Here is a 17,771-nt window from a genome sequence, read left to right as displayed (position 1 = left end):
GTTGGAAATGTGCCCACTGGTCCAAAAAAAGGTTGGTGACCCCTCTTATAATATGGGCAGAAGGTGACTTTCTGCAACAATCTCTTTTAAGAGCATTCGCGATCCTGTGTCATATTTGTTGAGAAGTCTTTATAGGATTGTAGCCATAATCAATACCATGCAACCATTAGCTTTTGTCAGTTGACAAAATTAAATGTTTGCATCTTCTCTTAAGAGTTAAAATTTATATATTAATTCCACCAGCAGTATTTGTTTCATTTTATTTGAAAATTTACTGAAACAAGCATTTAGATACATGTGAACATGCATTCTGATTAAAAGACAAATGTACAAATTCTACACTGCAAAGAATGATTCTGCCATACATGTTCAAATAATTTGTATTTACAAACCTGTAACAATATACAAAAAGCCCATGTGCTTAAAAAGCAAGCCACTCATAAGTGGGTAACAACCTACTATACTAACTGCCTTTAAAAGACTTGAATATCATGACTGCTAACAGCTAAAGAAATGACACTCCAGTTTTGAAATCACACATGTAGAGTTCCCAATACAAATCAGTTAGACTGATAAAAAAGCATGCTTTGCAAAAAAAATCTTACACTGCTGCTATTTAGAATAGAGAAGTGTAATCACAACCTACTGAAATTAATAGGTCTTGCACTGGGCATTAATCACCCACCATCAAGTATTCTGAAATTTCATAGCTTTTGGAGAATCTGAATAGTGCTTATTACTGATTTCAGTAGCAATGTAAAGGCCTTAAAATCCTTTTGAAGGATTGCTGATTTTCATTAATTTTACAAAAGTTGTTTGTTATCGGTATGCACCAGTTTTATGTAATGTAAAACTTTGACTGCAACATTTTACAACTTAAAAACTGACATTCTAAATTTACAATATTTTGAAAAGCAGCAAAATTATCCTTTGTTGTGATTCAAATGTTGGACAGTAGCTTAGAATGCTAAACATACTCGGATACTATACTACAGACCATTAAGATATAAAAAGTTGATATATTTCAAAATTAAGGTTTGCTGTAAGGCTGAACTCACCTGGCAAATCTAATTTAGACTGCTGCATTTGGTATCCAACAAAGTCAAGTAATGCCTCCTGAACCCTGGTAAGAACTAGACACACCTTGCTTACTATTAGGAATCTTGGTGGAAGAATTTTGCACTGGTGAATGTCCCATTGAAATTAGTGGAACACTACCAAATTACTTATATTTAGGATCAATGAAAAATAAATTTGCAAAATAAACCTGGAAGAGCTTATTTACTTTTCTCCCTGTAAAGTTAGGAAAGGTTCAAACGTTTATAAAGAGTGCCACCATCTGGTCAAATAAGCAACAGACAATCAATATTAAGATAATTTAGTTTGACATATGGTAAGTAGGAAATTTGTGCACTTCCGAAAGCCTCAGAAGTGTTGCAAAGAATGAATGGATGAGCTCATCCTTGGTATAATTTTAATTTAAATGACTTGCGTCAGTGCACTTTGATGATATTTGATACAAAATTGCTCAATCACTCATTTGGGTCCTTACAATGTAAGCAGACCAAAGAAAAACTAGCTCTTGTTATCTCTCAGATTTTTCATTGCTTACTAAATGAGTTTATGTTGACACTTTACAGGGAAGATAACCATAAAAAGAACTGCAACTGCTGATAAACATTTTACCATGGCAAATATGTTGTCTACTATCCAGGGAAGTAAGCAGAGGGTCTGGAAGGTGCTGCAGATTTCGCTGGTATTTGTGTTTTTATCAAGGCAGTCTTCAGGTGTCCTAATAATGGGGGAAAGAATCTTAAATGAACAGCTTCAGAAGATTTCAAAAAGTTTTAGAGCAACTTCTCACATTTTAAATTTAATGCGCATGCTTGCCCACCTGTGTTGTGAGATGTGTTTTGGTTGAGCCTTCGTAAAGGAATGCTGTCTTCTCTTTTCTTCAAATATTTTGCTTCCAATCCCATGTTTTCACCACTAAATCAGAAGAAAGATACTTGCTAAGAGGAAGCATGTTTCTAAGTTCACTAGGCTGGTGTTTTGTAAGATCTTCAAATAATACATTTTATGGTATCCTGAAATACTGCTTTCTTTAGAAGTCAAAACTCTCCAGATGGTTTTGGGGACGGTCAGAGTTGTAGTCCAACCTGCTGGCTGGTGCTAATGGGAGTCCCAACAACATATTGAGGGTCACAAGTTAGACATTTCTTCAGGAACACTCAGACATGTAGCCTGTTTTGGACTGCCTTAGTCAAAGTATTATTATTTATATCTTACCTTTGCACCAAGGAACTAAAAATAAGGTACACGGCTCTTCATTTTATCTACCATAACGTAACAGCCTAGTGAGGTAGACTAGGCTGTGAGAGACTGACTAGCCCAAGGTCACCCAGTAAGCTTGGCCGAGTGGAGATTTGAACCTGGGTCTCCCCAGCCAGTGTCCAAGGTCTGGCAGCAGCTTTTGGGTTCTATTCAGATCAAGCCCATTGTCAGGGAGGGCCTACAGCTGGGAAGAGTCATATTGCTCACTGTTAAGAGCATATGCTTTCCATGAAGAAAATCCCTGGATATTTCCACTAAAAGGAATCAGATAGCAGCTGATAGGAAAGGCATCTGATGGAGAGCCAGTGCCAGACATAGTAAGTAGATCAATGATCCATGTAACCCAGTATTCAGCATAAAGCAGCTATACATGTTTAAGGGAAGTCAGATTGAATTCCACAAGGGATCCATTTCAGCTGATAATTAAAAAGTATGCATATCAAAATGACTGCATGTACACAGTGTCACCTATACTTTGGATACAAGTAGCATCACAGAATACTTTTGCATCTTCTATGAACATCACATTCACTTGCTGGATCCCACCACTTTTGGTGTGCCAGTGTGGCCAGAGGAAAACAGACCAATGCATGCATTGTCGCCATGCTGCCCTTTAGTCTCTGTCACTCTGTTATGGACAGTATTTTGAAAGTTACCATAAATGGGTTCAGTCATACTGAATAGCTTCTCCATGAAAAGGAATCTGATGAAAAAGATCATGCGTACCTGTGTATAAAATCCCAAGAGATTTATCTCAAAGGTCCCTTACACACATTCCTCCTTCTCAAAAATAATACTGCTGCTGTTGCTCTTGGGATGTGGGCAGGAGAATACTTTCATTTTTTTACAATCAGTTATCTAAAACATGTCTGAAGATCCTATTTCAGTCAAAGCCTAGGCCACATTCCTTCAGGGATAATATGATGGAGACACTTTCAGGATGTAGACACCTGCTTTCCTTCCTTCCTTTCCACTCCTTTTCTCTCCCCACATCCTGTAGACTGCCATCCATTTTGGCACCCCTTTCCTTTCTTTTGGCAACCTCCATCATACATAATTAGGCCAGGGCCACCGATGGACCACTCCTAAACTAAAAGCACAAGTACTCACTTCTCTTTATTTGTTGGGTGATTCGTCATCACAGGAATTCCTGGCTGCAAATCTGAACATCTGTTGATCTCTTGAGGCTGCACATTGAACTGAACCTGCTGGAGAAAGAAATTTTTTCACACACTCGCATTTCTATGTCAAGGCTTTAATTATACATTAAAGAATACCAAGAAGAGTTATCCTAAAATCTGGTTCATACGCACAACACTTTAAAACTTAACCCAAAGGTATAAACCTTAGGCTTCCACACTCCCAGTATTTTGCTGAAATTATAAAGGAGGGCAGTTGTGAAGATTAATTTCACTTTATATATGTGCAAAAAGGACAGGCTAAGATTTCAACAATTTAGAGGGAAAAGAGTTGTTCCTGAGAGATGAGGTTTGACAAAACAGTGACAGCATAATTTTTTTGTTCATTAAAAGTATTTCCTTTAGTTCTGCTGCCACAAGTAGCAGTTTCTCCATATGAGAACTTAAAGCTTGGTCCTTGTTACACGTATTCTTAAAGTCTGTATTCTGGGTGTGCAACAGCTTATAATGCTAACTTGGAAATATGCAATAAAATTATATATTTGGGTGCCTGCCTTTTGTCCTGAAGTTTGCTGGTTGATGCTTTTCACAGCCATTGTATCTGGGAAACTTTGAAAAGGCAGCAAAGGGGAGATGGGATAGCCTAGTGCAGAGTTCAAAAATGGGATTCTGCTATCAACCTGCAAAATAACAACAGCACTATTAGTTCCAAAGCTCCTTTCATACCTTTCCCCTTTTTTGTATTTAAAAGCAAACACATCCAAAATTAAACTATACTAATAATTTATATAGTACTTCATAATTTGTACTCTTTCCATTTGAGAACAAATTCCTCTATTTGTATCTTAATGGTAGTGGATATTGGGTATAAGCACTTCCTTCTCTCCCAGTATGTGTAGAAATTAACTGTATAGGAGAAGGAAAGGACCAGAAGCAAGCATACAAACAAAACCTTGTGCTTGATCTCATTGTATCTACTAAATAGTCTATGATCGGTTTCTAAATAGTTCTGTGTACTATGTGTATATATGCATGCTTTTTTAAGAAATCCCAGTAAGATTTTGTTGCATGTGGTTTAGGCGGGATGTGGGTGGCACTGTGGTCGAAACCACTGAGCCACTTGGGCTTGCTGAACGTAAGGACAGCAGTTCAAATCCATGCGACAGGGCAAGCTCCCATTGCTCTGTCCCAGCTCCTGCCAACCTAGCAGTTCAAAAGTACGCCAGCGCAAGTAGATAAATAGGTACCGCTGCGGCGGGAAGGTAAACAGCATTTCTGTGTGCTCTGGCTTCCATCACGGTGTTCTGTTGCACCAGAAGCAGTTTAGTCACACTGGCCACATAAACCGGAAAAGCTGTCTGTGGACAAATGCCGGCTCTCTCGGCCTGAAAGCAGAGATGAACACCACACCCCGTAGTTGAATTGTACTGGACTTAACCATCAGGGGGCATTTACCTTTTTTACCTATTCCATGTGGAACTTCCAAGTAATAGAATGCAGCTTTGGGATCACTTTTACAGACAGACAAAAAAATCATAAGGATGTTACTATTACCATACTGTGAGGTGAAATGCCAGTTCTTGGTGTGGTACCACTAGGACTAGTAGATGTTCCTGACACTTCTTGCTTCCTTGTCATCTGAATTTCATTCAGCTGCTTGTTTAGCCATGTGATGACTACAAAGAAAAAATGTGCACCAAGTATTCACTTTTCAGGACTTTTATCTGCTGTTTTAAATCTAAACCATAGCTCAGTATACTGCTGGACAGCCATACACAAATAATTCACAGTGCCATCCTATGAATGTCTACGCTGAAGTCAGTCCATCGAGTTCAACATGCCTGGGTGTAGGACCGTAGACCCACGAAAGTGAGATTACATCTCAAACCAGCTTCAATTGTTAGATTTAGATATTAGTGGCTAATGCAAGAATCTCATGTACACACACCGTTTTCATTGGTTTTGAGAAGATGCTTGCTTTCCTCCAGCTTCTGTACTGTAGCTTCCAATTGTTCCTGCAACTTGCACACCTGAAATGTTTTAACACAGGAGTCAGCAAACTATTTCAGCAGGACCTTGTGGGGGGCCAAACTATATTTTGGAGAGAAAAAAATGAACAAATTCCTATGCCCCACAAATAACCCAGATGCATTTTAAATAAAAGGACAAATTCTACTCATCTAAAAACATGCTGATTCCCAGACCATCTGCAGGCCGGATTTAGAAGGCAATTGGGCCAGAGCCGGCCCCCGGGCCTTAGTTTGCCTACCCATGTTTTAACACTATCAAGTCCATAGCAGTTTAATCGGCAGCACCAAGACTTACTTTAAAAGCAAAGTGTATTAAGTCTATTAAAAAGTTCATACTGACTATTTCCACCACACCATAGAATTGGTCTGCCAATCATATGTACAGGGATTATGCAAAATGGTTCAAGGCAGAGACCTAGCATGAACTGACATAGCATGAGTTTAAAGTTAAGCATCTTTAAAACAAACAAACAAACAAACAAAAAACACTTACTGGATAGAAACCTGACCCTTAAGTTACCTCTTGCTCTTTTGCTCGGAGAGAACTTTCTGCTTCTTGTAGATCCTTTTGTTCCTTCTGCAGTTTTTCTTCTTTTTCAGCCAAGAGTTTTTCTTGCTGAATTGTTACTGTATTTTTCAGCTTCAGTTTGCTCATTAGAGTCTTTACATCGCCTTGCAATTTCTTTATTATCTCATTCGCCTAATAAAACCACAGAATTTTAAATTAAGAACACATGAAGTCAAATAATCATCGTCAAGAAGGACAATAACGTGTTTTGAACAAACCTTAAGGAGTTCAGATGATAGTGACTTTAGTGTCGTTTCCAGATTTCCTATTTGAATTTGTTTCTTTTCTATATTTTTTTCCAGGTTTACCTTTTAAAAGAGCATATATTGTATTAGGGAGGTTTTGCCAAGAAATATTCACATGGATCAGTTGCATAAAGTAACAAGAACACTAGTTCTGAAATTCCTATTCTGTAATGTAAAATGCTAACAATTTCTGAAAAGCCCATCACATCCAAAAATGCTTATTTATATTACTATGGTTACTACAGTGTGGTGAAACTTTTTTTTTTAAAGTCAATGCATTGTAGTATTGCCTGCACTTTCTAAATATAGCAATAATCCAGAGAACTACATAACTATCTGTGTGTGCTCAGCAGGTTTTGGATTTCTCTGATGGGAATGTCCCATGCCACACAGCGCACTATTTTTGAAACTTAAAAGGAATTTCAAGGGCATATTGTGGAACACAACACTTACGTTGTATCAAATAGGAAGTAAAGTAAATAGGGCATGAGGAAACCCTGCTATGCACCGATAAGCAGCTTTTTGGATTGTAGCTCATGTTCTTTCATTTCAGCATTCAATTCTCCATGAATTAAAGTACTGCTGTATTCTAGAAAGTAAAATTAAGAACCTTTTGCTCATGTGTTGCATCCGATACTTCTTTCGCCCTAGTAACCAGATCCTCCTTGCTTTTGACCTCCTGTTCTAAAACAGCAACTCGAGTCTGCAGCTGATTTACTAGTTTTTCCTTTTCATGGCATTCAGCATCTAGGGTAGCATTCTCTCGACGTAGAGACAGAACTTCCTGGTTTGCTCTCTGGCATTCCTATGTGGTTGAAGAAATATTTGACAAGCATTTTAACAAAAATGTTGCTGGCAAACATTCATGCTTTGTTTCATGCTTTGTTTGACAGAAGTTAAGCATATTCTATAAAAACAAAACAAAAAAACTTGTTTTCAATACATAACTGGGATTATTTGGTATTATCTGTATGAGTGTCTGGAAACTAGCAAATTGTCTCCCAACGTAGATCTTAATAGGTGAATATTACATACATCTTCTATGCCAGACAATTTCGCTTTAAGTTCTCTGACTGTCGAATCGCCTTTGTATCTCCTTTCCATTAGCTCCTTGTTGACATTTTCCAATTCCTTCAGCCTATTCTGCAGCTGCTGCACTGTTTTCTGATGCAAGCTTTCCAGATCCCTTTTCTGTTGCTCATTCTGTTGTTGATATTGTGCTTGTGCCTGCAAAGAAAAGCAATTACTTGAGCAACTAGTAAAGGCATAAGGATTCTGGCAGATGTATATAGGCATCTCTATACACACACCTGCAGAGCTTTCTCCTTCTCATTTGTCAGTTCCTGGGTATATTTGTTGGTTAGAGATGCTGTTTTGGATGCCAATTCATTTCTCAACTTGTCCAGTTCCCTGCTCTTTTCCGACAAGCTCTAAATATATGAAAATAAAAAGTAAGATAGTCAACTTGCATGTAATTGAAGGGTTTTAATCAATAATATGCCAGTGCTTTATAAAATGGTTACAGGCAGGTTATCCTATTACAAACACACCCCACTGCAAATACTAGCCTACAGAACATTTCCCACATCACAGCTATCCCAGGAAAAAAAACCATATTTGCTTTGCACTTTACATCCTTATATAGACAGGTACAATTCTTCTGTTTTTACATAAACCTATAGCACCTTAAACACTAAAACTTAAGCATAGTATGAGCTTTTACAGCTGAGCCTTCCCCTAACCTCCCATGCATCTGATGAAACAGGCTTTTGCCTATTTTAGCACAAGCTGCAATAAGTTTAGTTACTGTTCAAGGAGCCTGAGAACTCTGTTGATTTTGCTTCAGCCATCTAATGCAGCTATTCTTAAATCATTTCCTCTCCTCCTGTACTGAATCTCGGCAAGAAGGCATATCACAGATCCTAAATTTAGACACATTATTTATACAATGAATTCAATAAAATAGAGACAATAATCTTCATTTTCTTTTAATCCCACCCCTCAAAACACATTTCATGGGGAGCCTTTGGGCTCATTCTCTTAGCCCCTACACCTTAGTGCAACAAACTGAATTGCATGGTCTTTCCCTGCCCTGACCACACCTCCATTTCCCCCTTCCCTCTGTTGTTTTGCTATGTCTGATTTTGAGTTGAGTGCCACTTGGAGTAAGGATCTGTCAGACTTTTTCTCTCTAAAGGGTCAGGTACAAAAAGGTCATTAAGTAAACACAATACAGTAATTAAATAATAGAAAGAGTCAAACATTGCTCAAGCAGACTTCAATTTGTGCAATGGGTTCCTATCCTCTCTGCAGCCCCCCAATGTACTCCAAAAATCTGTTCCAGAAGGGTTGTCATTTTAAGGACATGCAGGGGAGAGGGTAAAGAATCAGATAATTGTAGAGTTGGTTAGGACCCCAAGGGTTATATAGTCCAAAGCAGGAATCTCAACTAGAGGAAGATGATGCCACAGTAGAAGTTTTGTTCACACACAGATAACATTGTATACAACCTAACACAGGGGGGTATTTTTAACATTAATTTTCTACCAACTGACTCACAGTGGAATTCTGTTCTTACCTGATGGGCATAGTTCAGCTGTCTTGTAAGATCCTCATCTGTTTTTCTAAGTTTCTGTTCCACCAGCAATTTTTCTTCCTAGGTACAGTTGACAGCTTTGTCAGTCAATGCAACCCTTTCCAGTTCTTGAAATCATTAAACCTACAATCCTAAACACTCTCACTTGGAATTAAGTCCCACTGGACACAGGGAGATTACTTCTGAGTAAAAATGCGTAGGACTGCACTGCTATTCAGCACATCAGATGTCAAAGAAAAAAACAACTACCAGACCTTTAGAAGACATCTGAAGGCAGCCATGTTTGGGGAGGCTTTTAATGTTTGATAGATTATTGCATTTTAATGTTCTGTTGGAAGCCGCCCAGAGTGGGCAGGGTATAAATATTATTATTATTATTATTATTATTATTATTATTATTATTATTATTATTATTATTATTATTCTCACTCCTGTTACAGGAGTTGGGCTACTTAACTATTAGGTGCCTTTCCATAGGCCTAATTCTGAAAGACGCACTAGCCTTGTTTGCACATCACATTAAACCATAGTTAAAATGAAGTATGGTTTAATGTGAATGAGCAGCATGTTGGTGCACACTGCTGAACTCACAAGTGCTTTGCTTTTATTCCACCGTGCTGCAAGGAAACAACCATGGGCCTGAGGCTTCTTTCCCTCAGACAAACCATGAGTGGTAAGCCAAGCACAAACCTTGGATTCAATTCATAGTTTGGCTGGAGAGAAACAAACTACAACCCACATCCAGATGACATGATAAGCCAGAACATAACTTGTTCCTGGCAGTGCAGCAGGAGCACCTGCAATTTCACATTAAACCGTACTTTATTTCAACTTTGGTTTAATGTGATGTGTGAACTTTCAATTGTAAAACATAGAAAACTTATGTCAAGGCGGCTTTGTTACACCACTGTCATGAAAAGAAAAGCAGAGTATGCCAGACCACACAGCAGGACACACCCCACAACTTTATATTTTGCTTCCTCATTTAGACAAAGTGACCCAAGCTAGTCGCTATGCCAAAAGATCCAAAAATGTAACCCAAAACATACAACTGAAATCTTAGTTTTACCTTAACACATTTCAAACAGGTTGCCAGAAACTTCTTGATTTCTGCATCATTTCCTGGTAGGAATTTCAGTGATAAGTGGGTGAGGTGTTTAAATGGGTTTGTCTCGACCACGTTTAAAAAAGCAGGAGTGTGATCTAAATTAGGGCCCGATGAAACCAGGTGCAGTAAAAACCTAAAAAGAATGAGTAAGAACACATTAAAAATAACTTGCTAGCTGGGTCTCTCAGCACATGACACACATGTCCTTATGGAAGGGTAGGCTGGTACAGAGGAAATAACTTCCAATTCCACTGCTATCCCATTGGCGTGTTAATCCACTAATCATTACAAATACTGGCTACTTCCTCTGCCCACCGGTAACTATGTTGATCAATGCAGGTGCAACAACCTTTTCCTAAGCAGTCTGCAAGCCTTATTTAAAAAGCCAGCAACAATCTCTTAGAAGTAGCTCATGAAAAGGCAAAGGAAAGGGAATAAGGGGGTGGGGGGAGGCACACTGCACTATAACAGAGCATTAGATGGACTGGGCAGAGTTTGTACTTTGCCTCTAACTCTCTCACAGCAAGAGGTATGTGTTCTCCACTTAAAGGGTGTCAACAACCCCAACTACCATGTTTTCCCAAAAATAAGACACCGTCTTATTTTTTTTTCCTCAAGAAAACACACTATGGCTTATTTTCAGGGGGTGTCTTATTTTTGTTGTTCGGGATGCGTCTGCAGCGGCAGGCGGAGGCGGAGCCGAAAGATGACACCGGCCAACCAGGAGTTCCACTTTCCCGATTGACTGGAGGCAGTCTTTTTCACCATGAGCATCTCTCTCGTCTAGCGGCTGAGGCAGCGAAAGCGAGAGCGGCCATGGGAGGGGACCGCAGTGTCTCTAGCCCTGCCTGCCTGTGTCTTGGGGGCGGGGCATGCACGCCAGGAGCAGGCGGTCGGGCCAGGACTCGGGTGAGAGGCGTCTGTTTGTGCACCGTCCCTGCCCGTCTCTCGCTTGCTGGCTCCCTGCGAGGGGGCGTGAGAGGGGCTGAGGTGGCAGGGCCTGGATGGAGAAAATATGGCATCTCCTCCGAGCCCGTGGCGGCGGCGAGGCCCCTGCGCTACTCTGGTCCGCTGGGCAACTTTGGCAGCAGTGGCGAGGCAGCTGCTGCTCCTCCCTTAGGCGACAATGGGTGAGTTGCCTGCTCTGCGCCTTGCAGCTGACTGGCCCCTCGGCAACATGGCACCGCTCCCCGAGACATCCCAGCAGGGGGAGAAGAAGAAAGCGCCCGGGGTTGGAGGAGGGCATTCTCCGGAGGGGCCTGGCGAGTGTGGGGAGAGAAAGAGAGGGCGCGGGCTGAGTCATCCAGGCCGGCGGCCCTCGCTCCCTCACAAAGGCTCTTCTGACGACCGAGGGGCTGGCGCTCTGGTACCGATCCAGCCCTGTGTTTTCCCCACTGTGTTTGAGGAGCAGCAGGAAGAGAGAGGTGAAGCTGGGATGATTCACGTTATCTCAGCACTTGGCTAAAACTTTGTAATGGATAGGCGCCCTCCAGAACTGCACCTATCACTATGTCTTATTTTCGGGGTATGGCTTATATTGCGCAAATGCTTAGAAATCCTGCTACGGCTTATTTTATGGGTATGTCTTATTTTCGGGGAAACACAGTAGCACTCCTAGAGCCAAGTCAAAGCAAAATATAATTGACAGATTTATATGGAATAATTCAACATAGAGCTAAGCAGATTGCTTTGGCAGCACAGACATTTCTCCTTGCCTGATGGGACAGTCAGTTATCTCCTCCTACAGCTCATTCTAACAGATCTCCTGCCCCGTCCCCATGTCAATTTGGGAGATGGCATGGGGACGGAAGAGTGGGAAAGCCCACTTGTGCAGGCTTGCACCAGCTCAGGCATGTCCAACAGGTAGATTGTGATCTACTGGTAGATCTCAGGGTATTCCTGGAGGATCTTCGGCCCCTCAGTGATTCACCCCCCCCCCAAAAAAGGGGGGGTGACAACAACTGTGGCTTCCTAAAAAAAGCTGAACGACTTTGCCTTCACCAAAAAAGCAGCTTCCTAAAAAAAAGCTCAGTAACTTTGGTCCATCCAACAACAATGGGTAGATCACTGCCAGTTTTTTTATACTGTGAGTAGATCACAGTCTATTGGGAGTTGGACGTCCCTGCACTAGCTGAATTCTGCCCATAGGTTTTGCATTGCCCATTTTTGTTTTGTTACTGAACATGAGATTTCAAATGGTGTTAATAAAATAAATGTTTTAGACAATAACAGCCTCCTTGAATGCTACTTTTGCTGTTTGTATTACTTGTTTTAAAGAAAACATAGGATTACTGCTTAAGCGTTACTAACCTTGGGATGTCTTTATTTTGTTCCTGGATGCAGTGTTGAAGGAGGTCTATAAATCGCTGAGGAAAAGCAGAAAAATCTACCAGAAGACTCTGCTGGAGTTTTAAACTATATAAAAACAAAGAGCATAATAAATATGTATTCCTGTAGAATATTTGTTACTAAAATCATAGAATTGTAGAGTTGGAAGGGACCTTGAGGGTCATCTGGTCCAACACCCTGCAAGACAGGGATCTCAATTCATACTTGACAGATGACCATCCAACCTCTGCTTAAAAACCTCCAAGGAAGGAGAGTCCAACAGGTATTGTAGGAGTGTGTTCCACTGTTAAACAGTTCTTACATGTCAGAAAGTTATTCCTGATGTTTAGCTGGAATCTCCTTTCTTGTTTAGTCGGAATCTCTTTTCTCCTCACTATGTATTATTATTACCTTTTTTTCCTTCTGAGATATGCAAGTCATTAGGTACATAGGAACAATGTTCATAATAATCATTAACTAAAACACTGTGGCCACCTCATGAGAAGAGAAGACTCCCTAGATGGTTGGACAGTGTTCTCAAAGCGACTAGCATGAGTTTGGCCAAACTGCGGGCGGCAGTGAAAGATAGGCGTGCTCTGGTCCATGGGGTCACAAAGAGTTGGACACGACTGAACGGCAACAAAAACACAGCTTCCCAAACTTTCATCCAAATATTTCCTAATCAGAACTTGGTAACTTACCTTTGAAAATCTTCCTCAGAAATAACAAGATTGTATAGAAAATAAGGGTCAGAATCATCAGTTAGTCGAACAAGTAAATCCTAGAAGAAAATAGTTTGGAGAAATTTATTACAGCTTCACAATTCTTTCAGAGTCATGCATTCATTGGCTGTGTCTGCACACTGCACTATGTAACAGTTTGTTTTAACTATGTATTGTTTTTCATTTATTTTATCCCCTTTGATTAAGAAAAAAATCTCAAGGTGGTTCACAATCAAACATTAAAAATACAATAAAAACAACAAATTCGGGAGCAAAAAAGTTAAGATAAAATCAACATGTTGATATTAATGGTTAGCAAAAGTCTGAAGTAGTAGTACGTTTTTAGCAACCACTGCTAACCAAGAGTAGGTGTTTGCCTTATCTCAAGGGAGACTGTTTCACTGGCAGGGTACCACAACAAAAAGGCCTTTTTGTTGGCTGTCACAAGATGAGCTGCAAACCTAATAATAAACCTGGGTTACCGCTCATAATTTGTCTGGAGAAAGACAAATAACAAGGCTGAGTTTAGATTACATGCTAAGCAAAACCATGGCTTAACTGACAGAAGGAAGAAGACAGCAGGAGGAACAAAGTGCCCACAATCCAATCCCCAGCAGTCTGCTTGTTCATCCTAAACCATTGTTTAGCTTAGCAATGCATGCAAACCAGCTCAAAATACTGTATTTTTCGGACTATAAGACACATCGGACCATAAGATGCACCTATTTTTAAAGGGGGAAAACCAGAAAAAAATATTGGCCTCCCCCATCCTGCCAACAGGGGCAGAGAAAGGGGAAGCCCGGTAGCGCCGCACGCCCCTTCAGAGCAGCTCATCCCCCTTGCTTTAATGGGACCTGGGGACGAGGGGAGAACACTCTGTTTCTCCCCTCGCCCCCAGCTCCCTTTAAAGCAAGCGGGGGTGAGCAAAAGCCTGCTTTTGGGATCTGTGGGTGGCGCGGAGGATCCAGCAACATCTCTGCTGCTGCCGCCCCCTACCTCCCGCCGAACGCGGCAGGGGGTGGGAGCGGGTAGCATGTTTCTGCAAACGGAGGTGCGGGGAGGATCCAGCAACATCTCCGCTGCTGCCCCCAACCTCCCGCCGAACGCAGTGGGGGGAGGCAGTGGGAGCGAAGCTTTCGCTCCATAAGACGCACCAACATTTCCCCTTCCTTTTTAGGAAGGAAAAAGTGCGTCTTATGGAGCGAAAAATACAGTAGTAACAAAGTAGAAAACAAACCATGGGTACTCTGCTAGGCTTGGACATTCAAACAAACCATGCCTTAGTGTTACATGCAAACCAGGTCAGCAACAGCCTGCCCATGCATTTTGTAACTGTTGAATGCATCTATACAACAGATGACACCACAGCACAATAACATAGAAATATTAAGCCCGAAGACAATGTTTATTCATAATGTTCCACAAGAAACTGTACAGCAGTTCCTACAAAAAGGATGGGGAGTTGTAGACCTCCATATATTGTTGGTCTACATCATCCCTGTCCATTGTCCATGCCCCAGCCTTTAGGGTATTGTTTATACTTAGGAAATGTCTCAGGAAACACAGTATGTGTTGGGGGGGGGGAGACTAATAATCCCCAGAAATCTGTTACTTCTTACAAGGCTACTGTTCATGGAATCAAATTTGTTTGGAGCCTACTTTGTGTTAGTAAACATCATCATATGAAGAAGCAACTAAAGGATAGCAAAACCAGCACATGTCAAGCAAAGTACAAACCTTTCTATGAATGGGATTTGTTGTTGATTGCAGCTCAATATTCACACGAACGTTTATTCGCCTGCAAAACAGACATGTGACTCCATCTTTATTCTTCATTTTACTAAATGAAATATTTTGTACTTCAACTGATCAATAGGATAAGATTTTCACAGGAAAAAAATAGATTAAATGCTAAAATAAGCTACAGAACAGCAATGAAACCTTAATCATTGAATAATTTAGATTATATTTATATTCAGCTAGGAATTTTTCTCAACAATACAAAAGTGAACTTGGGTAACAGATACTTTTCCTAATGTAATGTCTCCATACATGCCACTTGCTTTAAAATTGCTATCTAAACCATTCATTTATACACACATCATTACTCCTAAAACCAATCCACTAATATGGAGTGGTATGCAATTACAGTAAGTTTTACTTACAGTAGACACACTGAAATTAATGGAATTTACAGTCATGATTGTTAATTTCAATGGGTTTCTAAGTGAGCCTTAGTTTCATACCACCCATTGTTTAGTTAATAACAACATGCCCACTCACTGAGTGTGGATCCTTATGAAGCCAAAACAGTATAAGTTATCAGCTGGCTACATTATCATTTCCAATGGGGATATGGTGGGGTGGACAACCCAAAACAGCCCAAAGCAGATTGTCCATGATCAGAGTGCACAAGATGCCGAGCAACTGTTGGGGCAGCAGTAACGGTGAGGAACAGTACCTTGGTTTGCAAACTTAATCCGTTCCAGAAGTCTGTTCTTAAACTAAAACGTTCTTAAACCAAGCCGTGCTTTCCCACAGCAGCGGGGGGCAAACGGAACACACTCAACAGAAAGCGGAACATGTTCTGTTTCCAAGGCAAAGTTCACAAACCATACACCTACTTCTGGGTTTGCAGCTTTCTTAATCCAAGTTCTTCATAAAGTAAGCTGTTCTTAAACCAAGGTACCACGGTATTCTGGAAAACGACAAGGCTAACTAGAATCCTGAACACAAGCACTCCACACTACAGCATTGTTATAGGTTCCATTTGTATAGACAAACAAGAAATAAACAGAAGCTTACTAAGTCATGCCTGTGTTGTCCAATTCATTCTAAAATCTAAATAGATCACCACATTATCCCCAGTTTCCAATTCTAAAATTCTGTAACAAAATACAACTGTTTCCATATAATATAGGCAAAGAAAGGAGGAAAGCTCTATAAAAATGGTTACTCACAGCATTCCTAAAAGTTATGGGCTTCCTGCACTTAATGACTCATTAACAGTGTGATTTTTACTATGCATGTTTCCTTGGAAGTTAAGTCCTATTGCAATGAACGGGACTTGATCCCTAGCAAGAGCTTTTTAGAATTGCAACGGGAATTACTTCTAAGCAAGCGAACATGGCTCAAATTGTGCGCTCCACCAAGTTCAAATGCATGTGTGCTCAAGTGTGAAATCTACACAGCCTGTCCCATTCAAGTTAGAGAGAGCATGCGAACAGACCCACAACCATGGAACCACCACAAGGCCCTCGGGCTGAACGATGGGGCTGGAGATGCTCCTTCAGGTACACTGGGCTGAGGCCGTTTAGGGCTTTAAAGGTCAGCACCCAGCACTTTGCATTGCGCTCAGAAACGTACGTATTCTATTTACAATTCAATGAAAAATACTGAACTAAAAGTAGAAAGCGTTGAAAGATTTTGAGATTTTTCCCTAATTCGAAAGGAATTAAAACTATTGTCTGACTGGACAGTTTCATTCCCGATTTGCTAGACAAAAGATGATGACAGACAAACACACACAGGGTCAGATTTAGGTTTGATGAGGCCCTAAGCTACTGAAGGTAACGGGGCCCTTTGTATGTCCAGCTATTTGTCAACAACAAATTGTCGCTGTTTTTTGTGCTGAATATATGCTATATGGTAATTTATGGACCTAAAAGGTATCTAAAACCATTTGCGCATAACAAAATATGTATTTTATCAAAGCAATTGATATAGAAATGAGCAAGCCAGTGATATTTTAGGGAGCAGGCTAGCAGACGGGGCCCATTACTTACACATCATAGAAGCCTACATAAAACACTGTTGTGTATGTAGGTTTTATTTTGTTTTTTATCTTATATTTTGGAAATGTACACCCAGGTTTTTTCCTTTAAATTTTTTTGGGGGCCCCCAAGAGAGTGGGGACCTAAGCTATAGTTTGTTTAGCTTATACTAAATCCACACACACACACATATTATGATGGCGCCAATATGCTGGGAAGGGGATGAACTCGGGCAAGACCCCTAAGGCTCAGGTGCGGCGCCTGCCTCCTCCTCTCGACTGAACTCAGTTGGACCACAAACACACGCAGGTTCCCGAATCCGTTGCTCCCGAGCCCCGCAGCGCTTTAAAAAAAACCCAACGCACATTTATCTGCAACCTCGAAAGGGGGTTGTTTGAAAAGCGTGACACGCATCTTCCCAGCCCGCCAGAATTCGTGTTACGACCAGTTTCTGAAAAAGCCCCCCCACAAAAAAACTCGATAACCCCCCCCCCCAAAAGCGGCCAAAGTACAGAAACCCGCAGCTTTCTTGTTTCAAAAGGGTCCGAGGGTCTTGCGCTGTAGAAGTGGGGGGCAAGCAGCCGTTTCCCCCACCCCCACCTCAAAGGCCCCTCCGTCTCCCCGGGTCCCACCAGGGGACGAGCCAACCGCCCGCCTGCTGCGACGGAGGTAGGGCGGCCCTTCAATCAATGCAAGCGAAAGGAAAAGAAAGGAGGCCATTGTGAGGGGAGACAAGGAAAACGTCTCCCTTTTGGGGGAAGCCGCGCCGCGCCGCTCACCTATCCTCGCAGCCCTGGCACTTGGCCTGCACCGGCACCAACTGACTGAACAGGCTCTCGGCGGCCGCCATCTTGCGCTTTGAGTTTCGCGCCGGCCTCCCGCGGGGCGGAGAAAAGAGGGAAGGAGGCCTCTCGGGGACGAGCGGGGG

The 17,771-nt window shown here is 41.3% G+C and overlaps 1 protein-coding gene across 2 annotated transcripts; it reads right to left on the bottom strand.

The window, feature by feature from the left end:
• Positions 1-243: 243 nt before the first annotated feature.
• SASS6 (SAS-6 centriolar assembly protein) lies at positions 244-17,769 on the bottom strand. 2 transcript variants are annotated; one of them, XM_033151526.1, is made up of 17 exons: positions 17,623-17,769; positions 14,808-14,868; positions 13,050-13,129; positions 12,331-12,435; positions 9,982-10,153; positions 8,895-8,972; positions 7,627-7,746; positions 7,352-7,543; positions 6,927-7,121; positions 6,290-6,379; positions 6,024-6,203; positions 5,422-5,503; positions 5,028-5,149; positions 4,028-4,153; positions 3,445-3,542; positions 1,895-1,989; positions 244-1,792 (listed from the first exon to the last, which is right to left on the bottom strand). In XM_033151526.1, the coding sequence occupies exons 1-17, from the start codon at positions 17,691-17,693 to the stop codon at positions 1,707-1,709; spliced, it is 1,953 nt and encodes a 650-aa protein (XP_033007417.1). In that variant the 5' UTR covers positions 17,694-17,769; the 3' UTR covers positions 244-1,706. The 2 variants fall into 2 exon arrangements, with proteins under 2 accessions (XP_033007417.1, XP_033007418.1); XM_033151527.1 differs by having other exon boundaries at positions 3,445-3,539.
• Between the last annotated feature and the right edge of the window lie 2 nt (positions 17,770-17,771).

This window comes from Lacerta agilis, chromosome 6 (assembly GCF_009819535.1).
Source record: "Lacerta agilis isolate rLacAgi1 chromosome 6, rLacAgi1.pri, whole genome shotgun sequence".
NCBI lineage: Eukaryota > Metazoa > Chordata > Lepidosauria > Squamata > Lacertidae > Lacerta > Lacerta agilis.
Note: the sequence above shows the minus strand (reverse complement) of the source record. Positions and strands in the feature narration are given on the sequence as shown.

What these genes read in the sequence shown, in the direction of transcription:
- SASS6 (XM_033151526.1), bottom strand. Translation starts at nt 17,693, where the DNA reads ATGGCGGCCGCCGAGAGCCTGTTCAGTCAGTTGGTGCCGGTGCAGGCC. An exon ending in AGCTGAACTATGCCCATCAG is followed by an intron (nt 7,747 to 8,894) that starts GTAAGAACAGAA and finishes TCATATATTTAG; the next exon opens with AGCTTGTCGGAAAAGAGCAG. An exon ending in TCCGAGCAAAAGAGCAAGAG is followed by an intron (nt 5,504 to 6,023) that starts GTAACTTAAGGG and finishes AAAACATTTCAG; the next exon opens with GTGTGCAAGTTGCAGGAACA.